Below are 18,650 nucleotides of genomic sequence, written 5' to 3'. Positions count from 1 at the left end.
CGGGAGGATCCCACACGCCGCGGAGCGGTTAGGCCCGTGAGCCATGGCCGCTGAACCTGCGCTCCGCGACGGAAAAGGCCACAACAGTGAGAGGCCCGTGTACCGCAAAAAAAAAAAAACAAAAAAAAACCCTGCTTCTGAGCTAGAGTTTACACCAACTGCCTACTAACCCTGCTAACTTGGGACCCCCTCCATTTAGTACCAAAGGGGCTAGACATGGCACTTGTGCATACCTGCCCTTCAACACGTGCTGCCTTGTACTCAGAAATGATGCACGTTTCACCTAAATCCAGGAGGGATCGTTATCACCTAGAATGTGGATTACGAAGGAGTGATTGTGCATTTATTCAGGTGCCTATGTTGTGCCCCGCAATGCACAAAACCGTCATTGTGAGCTGTTCAAGCTATCTGGGGCATAAGCAGTTGACCCTAAACGGCGGTTTTTCTAAGTGGTCCGCGAACACACCTCAGCCAGACGAGTTCAGCCTATGCAGCTCAGGACCGGGAACCAGTTCGTGTCAAGTGCACTACAGCCTTCACTCAAGCTGTTTAAGGCCACAGCCGGATTCTCATCTCCCCTCCCTGCAGACGCCCTCCCCGCCGCGGTTAAATGAACCTGCCCGTCTCACTGATTTCCACGGAGAGAACACTCGGACTCACAGGACAGGCACAGGAATAAGCAAAGACTGCAGGACCCCCGACGCCTTCCCCAGCCCCCCACCCCGGCAGCCCAGTGCCGCAGTGTAGCTCGCGGTTAAAAGGGCCGCCGCCGCGGGGGCAAGACGGCCCCAGTTATGCGCAAGCGCGTGCTGCTCTGGCGCTGCAGCCTGACCCCCGGCGCCACGCGCAGGCGCGGCGGGGGCTCAAAGGCAGCGCATCGCGACAAACAAAATGGACACCGTCGCTGAGATCAATCCATTTTATTGAGGGGCTTCGGGGAAAAGTCGAAAAGCTGGGAGGACAATGAGATGCGACGTCCTTCTCCTAGCCGGGACCTGCAAGAACGAGAGCGGTGGGTGAGAAGGTGGTATACCCGCAAACCCGTTTCCCACCCCCACGCCTCAGCGGCCCGGCTCAGACTCCAGTTCGCATCACCCGCGTCAGCAGTCTAACACGTGCTTTAATTCGCATGTCATCACCGCCAGCCGCCCACCATCCACCCGGTTCCCAGGCCCCGAAAGAGGGGACAGACCTGCCCCAGCCCAGAACACACGCCACCTCACCTTCACCACTTCACCTTCACCACTTCAGAGTCGCTGAAAGGAAGGGGAACTAACCGGGCTTCTACTTAAAGAAGCAGACCGGAGGTGGTTGGGCGGGCTTTACCGCCATTAACCAATAGCAAGTCAAACTTCCAGCCACGTGCCTATAAAGTGGCCTAATGATTGGCCCTGCTCACTGAGTCCTCCAGAGTATAGAGCGGTTACACGCCAGCCGTAAAGATGGGCGTCAAGGAAAGTCTAAGAGTCGCGCGGTGTCCTAAATTCTTCTGATTTTTTGCGCGGCGTAGGTCGTCGGCCTGTGAGTAGTGTGCGTTTCTCCGTACTACACAAAACGAAACCTTACAAACGGCAGGGCGCAAGTAATGCCTAACCTGTTTAATATTCTGTGCCAGGAGCTAGGCTAGGAGCTGAGGTGACAAACTAGTCTTGTCCCTGAATTTAAAGTAACCTGTTCCGGTAGAAAGACCTTGTGTTTGAAAGTAGACTGATGTGCAACCAAATCCTGACTTTGTGATGAATTAGCCCTGTGGCCTTGATCACTTAGCTTTTCTGAGCCTCAATTTCTGAAAAATAGGAGAAAAAAAAAGTGTTGTACGAGGCTTAAATAAGTCAATGTCAGTCACCTGGCACATTCTGAGTGGTAAACAAATATGTTTTTAAAGGACTGGTGTGATGTGGAAGACTTATGGATTGCAATACTTTAATAAATGCTAAGATAGAGCTATAAACAGCCTACACTGGAAGCCCAAAGGAGAGAAGATCTAACATTGGGAAAGCTGAAAGTACTTCTAAGTATTGAGCTCATACTGTGAGCCAGGCATATTCACAAGTGGTCAATAATATGTCCCTGCCCTCTGGGTTTGATTTACTGGAAGAGGGAACAGAAGACACACGGGCACAATATCTGGTTATCTTTACTTCCTTTATATGTTTTCCTTGGGAATTCTTTTCCTTTTTTCCTCCTAACTTAATAAGGAAAGTTTATTGGTTTTTTGTAATAATGAAAGCATTTCAGCCTGAGTTTGTAGTTGAATAGGACTCTTATTTTCATTATTTGCTACATAGTCTTTAGTTAAATTTTAAAATTCCTCTTTGATCCAAAACAGTAGTTATTTTGGCAAGTGTTCTGTAACGTCTATGTGATGTTGACTTTAAGAAAAACCAAAACACACAATGTAAGAGCTGTGAGTTGAGTTTATTCAGTGTCTTACTGAGGACTGTAGCCCAGGAGACAATAGGAGAGCTATGAGAAAGTGTTCCCAAGAGGTAAGGGAGGAGCCAGGCTATATATGAATTTTTTTGCTGGGGAAAAAACATCTAGTCCAAGAATCTAGGAGATGTGGAAAATTTTCCTTAGATATGTATCTTAACTATCTAGGGGCAGTATCCAAAGCACAGAATGCTTCCTGTTTTTCTCCATCCTGAAATCCCCATAGGCCCACTCTCAGTGGGTGACTTTAGTGACTAATGGCTTGATTTCCTTGTAGAACTGGAGTGGCAGACAACATCTTTTTTCTTTACGATATTTTACAAAATATTTATTTATTTATTTGGCTGCACCGGGTCTTTGTTGCAGCACATGGGATCTTTCAGTTGTAGCATGCGGGCTCTTTTAGCTGTGGCACGTGGGATCTAGTTCCCTGGCCAGGGATTGAACCCGGGCCCCCTGCATTGGGAGCACAGAGTCTTAACCAGTGGACCACCAGTGAAGTACCTACAATGATTATTTCTATTGCTGCTGAAACATTTTCTTAAAATATTTATTTATTTATTTGGCTGCGTTGGGTCTTAGTTGCAGCATGCCGGATCTTCGTTGCAGCACGAGGGCTTCTCTCTAGTCGTGGCGCACCCGGGTTCAGTTGCCCCACGGCATGTGGGATCTTACTTCCCCGACCAGGGATCGATTCCGTCACCCCTGCATTGGAAGGTGGATTCTTAACCACTGGACCACCAGGGAAGTCCCAAACATTTGTTTTTAAGTTAACATTTATTACACTGTCATACGGTTTTTACATTGGGAAATGAATTAAAGTTTTCTTTGTAGCCTAGAATATGATCTGCTTTTATAAATGTTCCACAGATTCTTGAAGTAGAGATGTTTTCACTATCATGTACAGATAATGACATGAAATATTGATTAATTTGGGGCTTCCCTGGTGGCGCAGTGGTTAAGAATCTGCCTGCCAATGCAGGGGACATGGGTTCGAGCCCTAGTCCAGGAAGATCCCACATGCCGCAGAGCAACTAAGCCCGTGCGCCACAACTACTGAGCCTGCGCTCTAGAATCCGTGAGCCACAACTACTGAGCCCACGTGCCACAACTAATGAAGCCCGCGTGCCTAGAGCCTGTGCTCCGCAACAAGAGAAGCCACCACAATGAGAGGCCTGCGCACCGCAAGGAGGAGTAGCCCCCGCTCGCCGCAACTAGAAAAAAGAAAGCCCACGCACAGCAACAAAGACCCAATGCAGCCAAAAATAAATAAATTAATTAATTTTTAAAAATTATTAATTCAATCTTAGCTGTAATTATGTTGTCCAAATCTCTCTCTGTATTTTATACTTGATTGGGAGTGTATGTATTCTCATTGATTAATAGTGAAGTGTTAAGATCATGCTTCAAATACCAAATGCAGGCAAGGATGCAAAGCAGCAAGAACTTTTCTTCATTACTGTGTGGGAATGCAAAATAGTACAACCATTTTCATAATCCCCTAAAACTGCAGTCACTCAAAAGCACTTCAGTAGGTAAGTGGTAAGCAACTGAGGTACATCCTTACAACCAAATGCTACTTGGCCATAAAATATTGCCAAAGATAGAATGAACTATCAACACATGTCACACATGGAAGAATCTCAGAGGTGTTATGCGGTGGGAAAGGAGCCAGACTCAAAAGATGCTATAATTCCATTTATATGCCATTATAGAAAAGACAAAACTATAAGGATGGAGAACAGATCAAAGAACTCCCAAGAGATTGGGGATGTGTGGAGCATTTGGCTACAAAGGCAGCACAAAGGCATTTTTGAGGGTGATAGATTTTTTCTGTATCTTGATTGTGTTGGTGGTTACAGGACTTTATGCATTTGTCAAAACTCAGAACTGTTCACCCAAAAGATTTAATTTTGTATAAAAATTTTAAACAAAAAATTAAAATAAAAAATATGCTTCCGTCATTTTCCATGATTATTTCTATTGTTATTTGTTTGTACATTTTGAGGCTATGCTATTTATTCTCATTATGGTTTGTGGCTGATAATATTTCCATGGTGGATTACACATATCTGTATAAAATAACTAGGTTATTTATGTCTTTTGCCTTGAGTTCTAATTTATCTCACATTAGCATTATTAGTTGTCTTTTTTTTGTTTGTTTTTCTAATATAAGTTTGCCCATCCGTTTATTTCTAACCTTTCCATGTTATTTTATTCTTACTGTGTCCTTTGTATGAGGCATATGGTTGGATGATAGTGTTTATCCCAATGCGACAATATTTGCCTTTAAAAAACTTATTTAAAGATACATGCACCCCATTGTTCATAGCAGGACAATTTACAATAGCCAAGACATGGAAACAACCCAAGTGCCCATCAACAGACAAATGGTTTAGGAAGCTGTGGTATATATATATATATATATATATATATATATATATATATATATATACACACACATACATACATACATACATACATACATACATACACACAGTGGAATATTACTCAGCCATAAAAAAGAATGAAATATTGCCATTTGTGGCAGTGTGGATGGACCTAAAGAATATTATGCTTAGTGAAATAAGTCAGAGAAAGACAAAGACTATATGATATCACTTATATGTGGACTCTAAAAAAATAATACAAATGAATGTATATACAGAAACAGACTCAAAGACACAGAAGATAAATTTATGGTTATCAAAGGGGAGAGAGACAAATTAGGAGTATGGAATTAACAGATACAAACTTAGTATACATAAAATAGAAAAGCAACAAGAATTTACTGCCTAGGGACTTCCCTGGTGGTGCAGTGGTTAAGAATCCGCCTGCCAATGCAGGGGACATGGGTTTGATCCCTAATCCAGGAAGATCCCACACGGTGTGGAGCAACCAAGCCCCTGCGCCACAGCTACTGAGCCCACGTGCTGCAACTACTGAAGCCCGTGCACCTAGAACCTGTGCTTGGGGACAAGAGAAGCCACCACAATGAGAAGCCCGCAAACCACAACAGAGTAGCCTCTGCTCACCACAAGTAGAGAAGAGCCTGTGTGCAGCAATGAAGACCCAACACAGCCAAAAAATAAAATAAATAAATAAATAAAAATAAATGAATGAGGGAAGGGGAGAGGCAGCATGTGGAAAGGAGGGCCTCCGGAGTGTGGAGTTCCGGAGTTTGGAGTGGCTGAGAATCTGCCTGCCAATGCAGGGGATACGAGTTCAAGCCCTGGTCCAGGAAGATCCCACATGCCACGGAGCAACTAAACCTGTACGCCACAACTACTGAGCCTGTGCTCTAGAGCCAGTGAGCCACAACTACTGAGCCTGCATGCCACAACTACTGAAACCTGCGCACCTACAGCCCGTGCTCTGCAACAAGAGAAGCCAGCACACTGCAATGAAGAGCAGCCCTTGCTCGCCTCAACTAAAGCAAGCCCAGGTGCAGCAATGCATCCAAAAATTAATTAATTAATTTTTTAAAAGCCCATTTTTGAAACAGTGGTTTGAGATGCCACTTTTATCATGTACTAGGGTTCCACATTATTCGGGCTCTACTGTTTGTTTTTTTTTTTTTTTTCGGTATGCAGGCCTCTCACTGTTGCGGTCTCTCCCGTTGCGGAGCACAGGCTCCGGACGCGCAGGCTCAGCGGCCATGGCTCACGGGCCCAGTCGCTCCGCAGCATGTAGGATCTTCCCGGACCGGGGCAGGAACCCGTGTCCCCTGCATCGGCAGGCGGACCCTCAACCACTGCGCCAGCAGGGAAGCCCCGCTTCATATATTTGTATATTATTTAGTTTTGCCTTTGAGCTTTATAGAAATAGAATATACTGTATATATTCTTCTGTGACTTGCTCTTTTTATTGCTTAATATTGGTGACCTTCATGTTGTATGTAATGCAACCAGGAATTGTAGGAATGTGACCCGTTTCACTACTGTGTAGCATCCCAGTACACAATTACACTGCAGTTTATACATCTCTCCTCTTTGGGTTAGATGTTTAAAATATCTTCCAGTTTTTAGTATGACAAACAGAGCTGCTCTGAATATTCTTGTGTGTGTGCAAAAGATCCTTTGGGGTACGCACACAAGCACAACTGCTAGGTAAGCACGTTTCCGACTTTCCAGATAATAGCAACTTATTTTCCAAAGTGGAGGCTCTAATCTGCACTACCACATTGGCCTCCACCCTCACCAGCTCTTGATATTGTCACACTTTTTATACGTTTGCCAATATGGTGAGTGTAAAATGATATCTTTAGTGTAGGTCATGGGCCAGGTGTAGTCGTGTATATTGTTGATTTAGTCCTCTTAGAAATGTTGAGCTAGCACTTTAATCAGGGATTATTGGTTGTAAGTGATGGAAACCCAACTCAAACTAGCTGGGATAAATAGGGGAAGGTTTGTTTAAATAGGGGAAGAAGAGCTGTGCAGGCTGATGTCAAGCCAACTAGAATCAGAACTTAAGCTTGTCCAGGGTTCCTTGACTGCATCTGTGCTTCTCTTTACTTGTCAACTTTTTTCTTTTGTGTTGGCTTTCTTTACACGATGGAGGCAGCTCCTGGGCCTCACACCTCCCGGCCTTGCCGGTAAAAAGGAAACGAGTCTCTTTTCTTGCCTCTAGTTGGGGCCAGATTGGATACAAGCCTACCCATGGGTCAAGTAAAGTTGGTCAGATGGGCAGCTGTTTTAGTTAACTACTACTGCACAACAAACCACTACATAACTTAGTGGTTTAAAACAACAGCCATTTTATTATCTCTCACAGATCTGTGAGTTAACTAGCCTTGTTAACTGAAAACAGGGTTTGCCTCTTGGTAGCTGTCAAGCCAAAAGACACAACCAAGCCAAAGACTGGGAGAAGGATTTATTACTTGCAGCAAGTAAGGAGAATGCTGGGGAAATTTCACAAAGCAGTGTCTCCCCAAGCAGCAAAACTGGGGAAATTTTAAGTTAAGGGTATATGCATATTCATGAAGAGGCTGGTGCAGCATATGCATATTCATGAAGAGGCTGGGGCAGTGTGTGCATATTCATGAAGGGCCTTGAGTAGAGGAGAATTCAGCACAGAATTGGGGCAAAGTTTGACAGAGTCCAAGCTTTAGTTGACTGAAGGCACAAAGGTCAGAAAAAGTTAACATCATTCCTTAGGTTCAGACCAGTCTGGGGTCTTAGCCATCCTCCACCTGGGTGGGGGCCTAAATTCCTGTAGAACAACTCAAAAGACCGTACCAGATTGTTATGTATGTCCATTGAGGAGGAACTAGGACTCTGTTTTATCACTGAACTATTTTTTCTTGACGGTGTTTCCTTTGCTCCTGCATTCCCTCACTTGCCTTAAGATCTTTAATTACTGAGACCTGTTCAAGGGCAAGCATTGTGGCCAGGCTTAGAAGATCACAAAATAGCTTAGGCCAGCAATGGCTTCTCTTATGTCAAGAAAGCCATGCCTGGTTCTCTTTCTCTGGAGACCCCCTCCCCTCTCTGCTTACGGTCTCAGCCGAGAGGGACTTCTGTTCCATGTGGTCACCCTGGGGCCTGATTGGGCTGAAACATCCAAAATGGCTCACCTAGATGGCTGGCAGCTGGGAGCTGTTGATTAAAGCAATTCCATTCTCCTCCGTGTGGCCTGAGTGTGGCTTGGGCGTCTCCCAAGATGGCAGCTAGATTCCAAGAGGAAGGAAATGGAAGTTGCTTTGCCTTTTAAACTTGGGCTGGGAGGTCTCAGAATGTCACTTACGGTCAAAACCAGTCACGGGGACAGTCCAGATTCAAAGGGAAGGGAAATAGCTCTTACTTTTGATGGGAAGAGCAGCATGGCTTATAAGGAGGGAAAGTATTGTTTGGGGCCATCTTTGGAAACTTAGCTACCACAGTAGAGTAGAATGATTGGCCTCACCAGGGTAGGTGCCCACTAGGGCAGAGCCAGTACCACCTAGCATATCTGCCCTTTTTCCAAGGCGGGCCCTAATTCCTGTTCACTTGCTCCCTCCATGGTGAGAACAGCTGAAACTGAGCAGGACCTGGGAATTAGGGAAGTGAAGGAATGCAGAAACAAAGGAAAATCAGTTAAACAGGAAAAGTAATGACAACAGTTCAGCAATAAAACAGAGTCCTAGTTCCTCCTCGGGGGAGGTATGTAATGATCTGACACACATATCTTTGAGTTCTGCAGGAAATTAGACCACCCACCCAAGTGGAGGATGGTGACTATAAGCTGAGCAAAAGCAGGTAGACCCCAAACTGGTTGAAACCAGAAGGTTGATGATTAAGATTCCTGAAACGTCACCCTATTACCTCACCACCAACCAATCAGAAGAAAGTCATGAACCCTGAAGCCCTCACCCCAAGTGTTGCCTTAAAAACCCATCCCTGAAAGCCAATAACAGGGAGTTTTGAGCATGAGCCTCTGCCATACTCCTCGTTTGGCGAGCTGCAAATAAACACTATGCTTTCCTTCATCACAACCTGGTGTCAGTGAATTGGCTTTGCTTTGAGGCAGGCAAGTGGACCCAAGTTCAGTTCGGTAATACGGTCCCTTGAACATGGTAAACACTTGATAACTGTTGTTGAATTCCTTCTGAATCTTCTTGTTTGTTTAACTGCACCAGTCAAATATTTTCCATCCTGCTTTGGCAAGGTCTCTTGTATCAGCCCTGGTCCCCCCTTCCTTTTCTTGCTCTAGATTAAGGCCCAAATAACCCTTGTTAACCGGCTCCTGATGTCTCTCAAATGCCTGTCTTTTGCCCGAACTCTCCCCCCAGAGCGTACCTTCAGTCCCATCTCACTCTGCTGCTTGCTAAGAAAGCCCAGCCTGACATTAACGCCCCCACCCACCGGCCCATCCTGCCTGCCCTGCCTCATCTCCCGCTGCTCCTCTGGGTAGAAGTCGAGCATGAGCTCACTTGTTTTTAGTGTATGTGCTGTCGAAGCAAGCACACGAGCTCACTAATGAGGCAGCTGGGGCTTCCATGAAGCCACACAGTCCTTTCCCTTCTCCAGGCTTTTGTTCAGGTCCTCCTGTCCCCCTAGACTGTTCCTTTTCCCTATCAAATCTGACAAAAGGCCTAGCCCAGATACCACTTCTTCCATGAAGCCCTCCCTGCTCTGTCCATCCCACCTCCTTCCTTCCACCAGACCCATCTCTCTCTTGAATACCATAGTTCTGTTTCTGAGTTTATTCTCACATTCTTGCACTTTTCACAGTTGGCCTTGTACGTTGTGCAAGTCCTATCACCTTTACCAACTTGCAAACTGTGATATTCCTTCATGGTACCAATCCTTTGAACTTAGAAGCCCTTGATGGTATTTGTTAAAAGAGTGAATGAATAAATGAATGAATGAGTGGTAACCGTCCGAGGACAAAGATGAGGTCATCTGCAAAATGAAGGTGATAAAATTATAGCTAAAGTTTCTTTCTACTCTAAAATTTGGTTATGGACTTCCCTGGTGGCGCAGTGGTTAAGAATCTGCCTGCCAATGCAGGGGACACGGGTTCGATCCCTGGGAAGATCCCACATGCTGTGGAGCAACTAAGCCCGTGCACTACAACTACTGAGGCTGCAAGCCGCAACTACTGAAGCCCGCACGCCTAGAGCCTGTGCTCCACAACAAGAGAAGCCACCGCAATGAGAAGCCCGCACACCACAACGAAGAGTAGCCCCTGCTCACTGCAACTAGAGAAAGCCGGCGCTCAGCAATGAAGACCCAACACAGCCAAAAAATAAATTAAAAAAAATTTTTTTAAAAGAAAAAATACTCAAAAATATTTTTTAAAAAATTAAAAAAAATAAAATTTGGTTATGTCTGTGAATGAGCTCTTGTAGAAAGGAGAGAGGGAGAACAGGTAAGGTATATATCTTGAACCTTAAGAAACACAGTCTGCAAGGAGGAAAAAGAGCAGAGAGACAGGAGGAAAGCCAGAAAATGGTACCATCCAAGGAGGAAAAGTTCAAGAAAAAAGAACTGTTAACATACCTGAGGGAATTCCCTGGCAGTCCAGTGGTTAGGACTCTGCACTCTCACTGCCGAGGACTCGGGTTCAATTCCTGGTCCGGAAACTAAGATCCCACAAGTCAGACGGCACGGCCAAAATAACCCAAAAACCAAACAAACAAAAACATACGTGAACTGAAGAGAGGCCCAGGGTAAAAAAGATAAAGCAAGCCCACTGGGATTTTGCAGGAGAAAAAGAATATGAGCTGCTTGAGAGAAGTTTCCAGAGAGTTCTGTTGAAATAAGCTGGATCCCAGGGGATTAGGAGGGACTGACCAGTGAGGAAGAAGAGGTACTCTGAGAGGATGGCCGTTTCCACGTTGGCACTGAGCTGGCCCTTTGAGAATATTAATATATGATACACTGGTACCACTATGGACACTTCACCATGGTGGCATATAGACTCAGCACAAATGGGTGTAAAATACAACAGCTCAGAGGCAAGTGAACAAATAATCAGGATTAGACTGAGCTCCCTCCCAGGGCAGAAACCCCAGGGGAAAGCTCACTCTTCTCTCCCAGGTGGCTGGTCGGTGCCTTTTGTGAGTTGTGCTTTTGCACAATCAACCCCCAGGTGAGATCAGGAGACTTACATGTTATTTGAGGCAATGCCCCTTATCACCAAATATTTGTACAAACTTCTGTTTGTTAATAGTATTCCAGGGACAAGGCAGTCTGGGCTCCTGCCTAACCACATTTACGGGCCACAGAATGGTACCTTGTCACTACACTGGGGGAGGGGCAAGGATAACAACCAGCGATGGTGGAACAGGCTGCAGCATCTGTGGTTGCCTCAGTGAACTCCGAGGTTATGTAGACAGCTGAGTTCTTTTTTTTTTTTTGACAGCTGAGTTCTAATCCAGGTTGTGCGGGAATTCCCTGGTGGTCCAGTGGTTAGGACTCAGCACTTTCACTGCTGTGGACCCAGGTTCAATCCCTGCTCGGGGAACTAAGATCCCATGTGATGTGAGGTACAGCCAAAAAAAAAAAAAAAATCCATGTTGTGCTGCTTACTAGCTATGTGTTACCCACATGGCTGTTAATCTTTTAAGATTCCAATGTATCATCTGTAAAATGGGGCTAAGAACACTATCTCATAGAACTGCTGTGCAGATAGCATGAGCTGGTCCTATAAAACATGTGTTTGCACATTTCCAAACAATAGCCCACGGCCAACCAATGTTAACTGTGATAAGAATCATCTTTGCGGTAGCAAAAAAGTGTACAGTAGATTGGATTCTGTGGTAAAGAGAAGTTCTCCGGAGTGAGTGGCACAATCTCTTCAAATCCAGTCTCCTGGAACAGGAAGAACCAAGGTTCTATTTACCTAAGAACCAAACTGCTCACAGTGACAGTGGCTTTTAAAGAATTTCCCTTAAAAAATTAGGACATGAAGGAGATAAACATTTAGCTTGCTACCAGAAACTCTTGCTTCATCGTTTTATTTATCCCTTAACTACCCCTCAACATGTGCTGTAAGTTCAGGTCTGTTTGGGAGCAGCGGCAGCGCGGAGATCACTCAAAATAGTCAAAGTGGATTTAGCCTGGTAAAGACACTGTTCCTTTGAGATGGTACTGAAGCTTTCAACCATGACCTCCCTTTCTGGTTTTACCAGCTTTTCCTTTCAAGTCTCCTTCAAAGGAAACTACTCTCTCGCTAAATAGCTATCTGCAAACCAACTTCATAATCATTTTTAAGTGAAATTTTGAAGGGTTTTCAAACAGAATTGAGACAGGCACAAACATTTGAAGGCTGGATCATAACTTCCACTAGAGGGCGACATTTGCTAAAATAAAGAAAAGGGATTAATGGCCCCAGGGATTAACACTGGACATTATGAGTGAGCCGGATTCCAGGACCTTGGCTGCCCCTATCACCTGCGGGAACTGGAAAACACACAGTCTCCACCCCCAGGAGATTCAGAATCAGTAGGGGGAAGAGGGCAGAAAAAGGTGTTGGGAATCTATTTAAAAAAAAAAAAACTCTTCAAGTTTGGGAGCCACTGATTTAGAGAGAAGTGAAAATAAGATTTTAGCTCATTTTCTCCCACCACTCCTTCCCCTCTACTGACATAGTCAGGTCCTGCCTGCTCCAGTCTTTGCTGAACATATATTTTAACCTTGGTGGAAAAAGAGGGCTTATCTTTACACTAAAACCATGGCCTTTGCCTTGTTTAGTGGATGTTATTTAAAACAACTTCCAGAAAGGTCATTTTCAGGCCTTTTCTATGGGCAGGTCCACTTCAAAGGCACCCGGCAAAAATATTTCCATTTCTGTCTGTATTTATCAGCAATGCCAGCTTTTGCTTTATCAAAAGCAAAAAGCTGTCTAAAACAATACTTGACTATGGAACAAGATTGTGGGCAATGCTGCCGTAAATAAAACCAGAACTTATCAGTGTGAGTTGCCAATCAAATGGAGACAGGCACAAGACATGTGCCTGTCTGATTAAGCATAAGAGTAACCTAACTGGTGCATAAGAAATTCTGAGAACCTATAACAGTGCAGTTATGGCCTGGAGATTTGGTCCAGATGAGTACAAGATAAATACACCTACCTGGTCCAGTCCCCTTGGAACGGATTTTTTTTTCTTTATTGGATCTTTAAAACTGATTTATGAGTCAGATTGAGGTAAGCATTCCCCTTTGTGTTTTATCTGCTGTGCTTACAGGGTCACAGTGACATTTTGAATTGTAAAAGGGCCGCCAGAGTTCCAGCACAGAAAGTTCCCCTCCTAGAGTCACTCTGTCGGAGAAAAAGCACCAGAGAAGGCATGTGAAAGCATTTTCTGATCAGGCTTCTCTTTTAACTCAACCCTGTGGTCTTACAGATCCTGTTGTCAGCTTGCATGCTGGACAGATAATCATTAAAGAGCTCCTCCCACTTTCTGTGGGCGCCTCCCTGGACACCTGGCCACACTGGTCAGGAGTGATGGAGCTTGTGTTTCTGCACATCCCTCGCCAATCTCAAACCTCTCCGTTTGCATTTATACATGCAGATAACACTTTTCAAAATGTGTCTACTGCTTTCACAGTTACCAAGATTTGTCCTACTCTTAAACTGGTGTGTTGGATTCTCCAGCAAGGGTTTAGTCCCTTGACTGTGATTCAGGCATATGAAGTTGGGAATGGGGAACTTTGTTGATGGGATTTGGTTTACCATGAGCATTTCTGTCTGCTCTAGTGGGATAGGATTGACTCACATGCACCCAGGTCAGACATCTGGTCAGTCCCCCACTACTTTTTTTTTTTTATTATATTATTTTTTTATTGAAGTATAGTTGATTTTACAATGTTGTGTTAGTTTCAGGTGTACAGAAAATTATTCATATATATATATATATTCTTTTTCAGATTCTTTTCCCTTATAGGTGATTACAAGATATTGAATACAGTCCCTACTTCTTTATTTCTCTAGCATTGCTTACTCCTTTCCCCCAAACCCTGAAAAATCTTAGGCTGTCATACGAGCAAGTCAAGAAAAATTAGAGGGCTTCCCTGGTGGTGCAGTGGTTAAGAATCCGCCTGTCAATGCAGGGCACCCGGGTTGGAGCCCTGGGCCAGGAAGATCCTACATGCCGCGGAGCAACTAAGCCCGTGGGCCACAACCACTGAGCCTGTGCTCTAGAGCCTGCGAGCCACAACTACTGAAGCCCATGCGCCTAGAGTCCGTGCTCCCGCAGCAAGAGAAGCCACTGCAATGAGAAGCCCGCACACTGCAACGAAGAGTAGCCCCTGCTCGCCACAACTAGAGAAAGCAGGCGGGCAGTGACAAAGACCCAAGGCAGCCAAAAATAAAATTAATTAATTTTTAAAAAATTAGAGAAGCTGCCATCCTTTTTTTCCTTTTCTCCTAGAATATGGAAATGTTGTGCTCTGAACCTTAGTTTATTCTGTCTTGTTACAAATGTCCTCTGGAGAGAGGCTTCCATCAAAGTGGAGGGCAGCATGGGACAGTGACCAAACAGCTGCGGGGCTCTTTACATCAGGTTAATAGCCCACAACCTTCAAAAGGACCTTGTATGAGTCCTCAACAAACCCACTCCCTCCGGTGAGTTGGGACACATGTCAAGCTTCACGAGGTCACATCTACAAATGCCACATAAACACACATGACACCAGCAGCTGAAATGGTTTCCTTCTTTGCTTGTAATTTTTGGCGAATGATTTGGCCGTGGTTATTCCAAAGGGAACTGTTGGCTGTGGACATGATTTGAGGGGAATTCCTGAGGACAAAGAAAGGGACGTTTGGACTAACTGAGGCGCAGCTGGAGGACCCCAGGGCTGCGAACTCGGCAATAGCCGCGCGCAGGGCAGAAGCGCCGGGTTGCAGGAATCCCCTGCCAGCTGCCGACCCTCACTCCGGAGGTCGCTGACGATCCCACTACGGCGGGAAGATGGAGCGGGGACTCTGGACACTCGGCACCGGCTGTCTCCTGGCCTTTCCTGATCAAGTCTGACGCAGCGGATCTCTCAGCGGGATCACTGGGACCGCCTGGGGCAGGGAATGCGCCCGTGTGGCGGGGTTGCCGGTCTCCCCTTGCCCTCAGGCAAGCTCTTTGCCTCGATCACTCAGCGTCCCTAGATGCCCGACGCAGAAGCCTGGTGCTCTTCTCCTGCCGCCGCGGCCGGGGCACTCAAGGCCAGCCGGAGGCCCAAGCTGCCTTTGGCACCGCCTACAACCCCGCCCCTCCAGCGACAGCCCCGCCCAGGCCAACCCCAGCCCGCCCCCAAGCCTGAGCCCCGCCCAATCCCAGACCCGCCCCTAGGCCGGCCCCGCCTCCTGCCCCGCCCCGACCGGAAGAAGCGCCGGCGCCCGGCACTTATAGGGCCGGGAATGGGGGTGCCACCACCGCCTAGATAGCTCTGCGTCTGCGGAGTCCCGGCCATCGCCGCACTGTTGTCGCGGCGCCCACGCCCCGTCCTCTGCACGCCCGCACCGCCCCCCTGGAGCCGGCCGGACCGGTCAGGAGTCAGGGCCGAGTCCTTGCCATGCCTGCCCGACTGCAGCTGCTGCTGCTGGCGTTGCTGCTGGCCAGCCTCCGGGTGAGTGACCGGGAAGGTTGGAGTGGGGAACGGCGCGGGACGGGCCGGGGTCTGAGCCGGGAGCGCGGCGGCGGCGGCCTCAGGCTCCGTGCGCCGGGGCGGAGACGGCGCCTGGCGGGGAGTGGCGGCTTCCTGACCGGCCGGAGTGGCGGCCACGGCCGGCCCCGCCGAGGCGTCCGCCACCCAGGGGCCTCGCGGGCCAGCGCGGCTGTCACGAGCAGCGCCTACCCGGCCGTGTGCTCTCCGGCGCAACTTTGTGTCGTCCTAGCGGCACCTTGGGGTCTCCAGAAGGCCCCGGGCCCTTGGGAGGCCGCCCCACCTGCCGGACTCTTCCCGCCGGTGGGCGCCAACTCGGCCTGGCGGTGGCCGCGGAGGAAGGGCAGAAAGGGCCCTGTAACCAAGGAGAAGGGAATGTCTTGCGTTTGTAATCTTAGCTTGAACTTTTCAAAATGCGAGAACTTTGGGAAACGAATGCCACTGGAAGTGGGTAAGCGTTCTTACCCTAGAGCTTGATTCCGCTTACCTGCCTTGCAGGTCTCTTGGCATTGGAGACAGCGGGCTTCCTTTCGGGCAGCAAGACATCGTTAAGCAGGTTAAGCGGTGGGAATGGTACTCTTGTTTTCAAGACCCCATATGGGACAGCAGTGAAGCCGCTTCGAAACTTTAAACGAAAGACTGTCTCCTCACGGGAGAGCACCGTGGGGCTGTCCAAAAAGTCTTTTCATCTTTTTCTGGAGAGAAGAGCCTGGTTTACATTTATTTAACTTTCAGGCCTTCACTCAGGCTGTGGATTCGGGCACCGTGGCTGGGAGGACATTTTGTGGACAGACATGGCTTTTTTTCCCCTTCTGGTTGGAAGAACCTAAATTAGTGAGTGTTGTTTTTAAAAAAAAAAAAAAAGAAAGAAAACGTATTGTTCAGGATGTGGGTATGGTGCATTGGAGCAGGTTCTGTTTAATGACCTCCACTGTGTACTTTTTAATATGGTGTATCAGGTACCAGGTGTCCAGGTGGAGAATTGACATGTGTATACCTGAGTGCCACAGCATGAACTCTTTGGAGGTTATGCATTTTAGGTAAATAATAGTCCGTGCTCTTGGGGTAACAAGAATTTGGAAACAGCTGAAGTAATACGAGGCCACCTTTTTCAAATTCAGAGTTATTTATTTAAATTAATTTATTAATTTATTTTTGGCTGCTTTGGGTCTTTGCTCCTGCACCCAGGCTCTCTCTAGTTGCAGCGAGCGGGGGCTACTCCTTGTTGCAGTGCACAGGCTTCTCATTGGGGTGGCTTCTCTTTATTGCAGAGCACGGGCTCTAGGCGCCTGGGCTTCAGTAGTTGTGGCACGTGGGCTCAGTAGTTTTGGCTCGTGGGCTCTAGAGTGCAAGCTCAGTAGTTGTGGCGCATGGGCTTAGTTACTCCGCGGCATGTGGGATTTTCCTGGACCAGGGCTCGAACCCGTGTCCCCTCCATTGGCAGGCGGATTCTTAACCACTGTGCCACCAGGGAAATCCTGGGGTTTTTTTTTAAAGGAAAATTTGTGCACACTTCACAATAAAACTCATGTCAGTTAAGTTTTCCTTCTGATTGAATTTTTTAAAAATACACTTTCAAAACTGGGGTCAGGTTTTGAACTTGAACATTTCATCTTGGATTGGTTAACTGCTGCCTGGCATCTGTCCACAAATAAGAGTGTAAAGAGAGTGACCAAAATGTATGAAATGGAAATCAGTCATTTCATATCATCAGAGCCTTGTGCATATTGTTTCTTTGCCACATCTTTTCGTGTGCTATTCTGTCACTGGAGTCTAGTGTTTTAGTTATTGAACAACTTTGGCTAAAGAACCAAAAATAACTATTTAGCCTTAGTTGGGACTATAGTTTCGCTTCATGTAAATATTTCCAAATTGTATTTAGAAATCCAAACTTTTCAGAGTTCATGGTAAAAGAGTCCAACCCTTATCAAAAGGTTATGTTTTAGTGTAACTGCTTTTAAGGGCAAAGGTCAGAATTTCATTCCCAGAATTACCTACCAGTAGAAACTTCGATCCCCAAACATAGTGGGAAGTATTATTTTAAAATTCTAAATGAAATGCATTGCCGAGTTTGCAGTTAAACTAGGCAGCAGTGATGTTGTGCAGAATGTACTGGCTGTAAAATCAGACAAACCTGAGTTCTTTCTGGTCCCTTGGTAGCTGTGTCCTCAGAGTCTTAGAGACTCTGTTTCCTGATCTGTGAAATGGGGACAGCTAACACACTAACAGGTGTGAAGGGATCTGGCTCATCATAGGTAATGTAAATTCTCCTTGCCACCCCCCAAAGGTGTTTTTTACTCTAAGTCATCATTTTTCAATGTTATACTATGCCTGAGCAAGGAATATTTTTTGATGCTGTTTCTTTTTGATTGATGAAGTAACTAGTGCAGAGGAGGCAGTATTGTGATTTTCCTTCAGTGTGTGTCTGAGCCAGACCTTGACTCACCTGCAAGCTGAGACTCCAGGCTACCGGATCCAAAATGCAGTTATATTGGTGTTACTAAGCACTCAGGGCTGTGTCTTTTTTTAATCCAGAAGGTGCTTATTCAGTCAGTGAGTTTTTCGCCTCCTTCCTGGACCTGGATCTTGTGCCTAATGTTGGTTTGTGTTGCATCATTGCTGCCCTGTGGTCCTCATTGTACAGTGTTTGGGTGTCACTTCTCTCAAGTACCAAAGAGATCTGTGGCACGTGAGGCAGGGTACTTTCTTCAGGGAGAGGATATACAATTTCTTTTATTCAGCCGATGTTTTGGTTTTAGAGGGGGATAAACAACTTCACGGAGAATTGCAGATCACGTGTGCACAAAAACACACGGAGACATGAGTCTTAACTAGAAATGGCCTTGCTTATCATTTATTCTGATAGTTATCACCTGCATGAATTATCCTCATAGGAGGCATCGAGTATTAATACTGCTGCCACGAGGAGAGTGAGGAGGGTGTTTCATGAAGCTCATGTTCTCAGGACTGCTGATCCTGAAATTAGACTGTAGTTGTGCACGTGCGTTTGTTTTGTTTCATTAACTTGCCTGCCCAGGAGGCTCTCCGCAGTCATGTGGCTTCTAAGAGCACAAGAGAAAATGTGTATGAGAGTGATTCTTGAGAACGTTCGACGGTAGACCATATTCCCGAATA

At 46.3% G+C, this 18,650-nt stretch overlaps 1 protein-coding gene, 1 long non-coding RNA gene and 3 other non-coding genes across 7 annotated transcripts in view; 2 read left to right on the top strand and 3 right to left on the bottom strand.

Moving 5' to 3' along the window:
• Window positions 1-739: 739 nt before the first annotated feature.
• LOC137213753 (small nucleolar RNA SNORA76) lies at window positions 740-876 on the bottom strand. Its single transcript, XR_010938374.1, has one exon. It is a non-coding gene; the product is annotated as a small nucleolar RNA SNORA76 (small nucleolar RNA).
• Window positions 877-905: 29 nt separating this feature from the next.
• LOC137211600 (uncharacterized) lies at window positions 906-1,771 on the bottom strand. 2 transcript variants are annotated; one of them, XR_010937149.1, is made up of 2 exons: window positions 1,193-1,771; window positions 906-995 (listed from the first exon to the last, which is right to left on the bottom strand). It is a non-coding gene; the product is annotated as an uncharacterized lncRNA (long non-coding RNA). The 2 variants fall into 2 exon arrangements; XR_010937150.1 differs by having other exon boundaries at window positions 1,224-1,771.
• Window positions 1,073-1,142, bottom strand: LOC137213734 (small nucleolar RNA SNORD104). Its single transcript, XR_010938356.1, has one exon. It is a non-coding gene; the product is annotated as a small nucleolar RNA SNORD104 (small nucleolar RNA).
• Window positions 1,772-11,309: 9,538 nt separating the features above from the next.
• Window positions 11,310-11,382, top strand: TRNAE-UUC (transfer RNA glutamic acid (anticodon UUC)). Its single transcript has one exon. It is a non-coding gene; the product is annotated as a tRNA-Glu (tRNA).
• Window positions 11,383-15,226: 3,844 nt separating this feature from the next.
• Window positions 15,227-18,650, top strand: part of ERN1 (endoplasmic reticulum to nucleus signaling 1) — an 82,841-nt gene continuing 79,417 nt past the window's right edge. For both annotated transcript variants that reach the window (XM_067714123.1, XM_067714122.1), the window contains exon 1: window positions 15,227-15,479. In XM_067714123.1, the coding sequence (XP_067570224.1) occupies window positions 15,426-15,479 (54 nt within the window). In that variant the 5' untranslated portion in view covers window positions 15,227-15,425. The remainder of the gene's footprint in view (window positions 15,480-18,650) is intronic.

Source organism: Pseudorca crassidens, chromosome 19 (assembly GCF_039906515.1).
Source record: "Pseudorca crassidens isolate mPseCra1 chromosome 19, mPseCra1.hap1, whole genome shotgun sequence".
Lineage (NCBI taxonomy): Eukaryota > Metazoa > Chordata > Mammalia > Artiodactyla > Delphinidae > Pseudorca > Pseudorca crassidens.
This window is presented reverse-complemented; position numbering and strand designations above follow the sequence as displayed.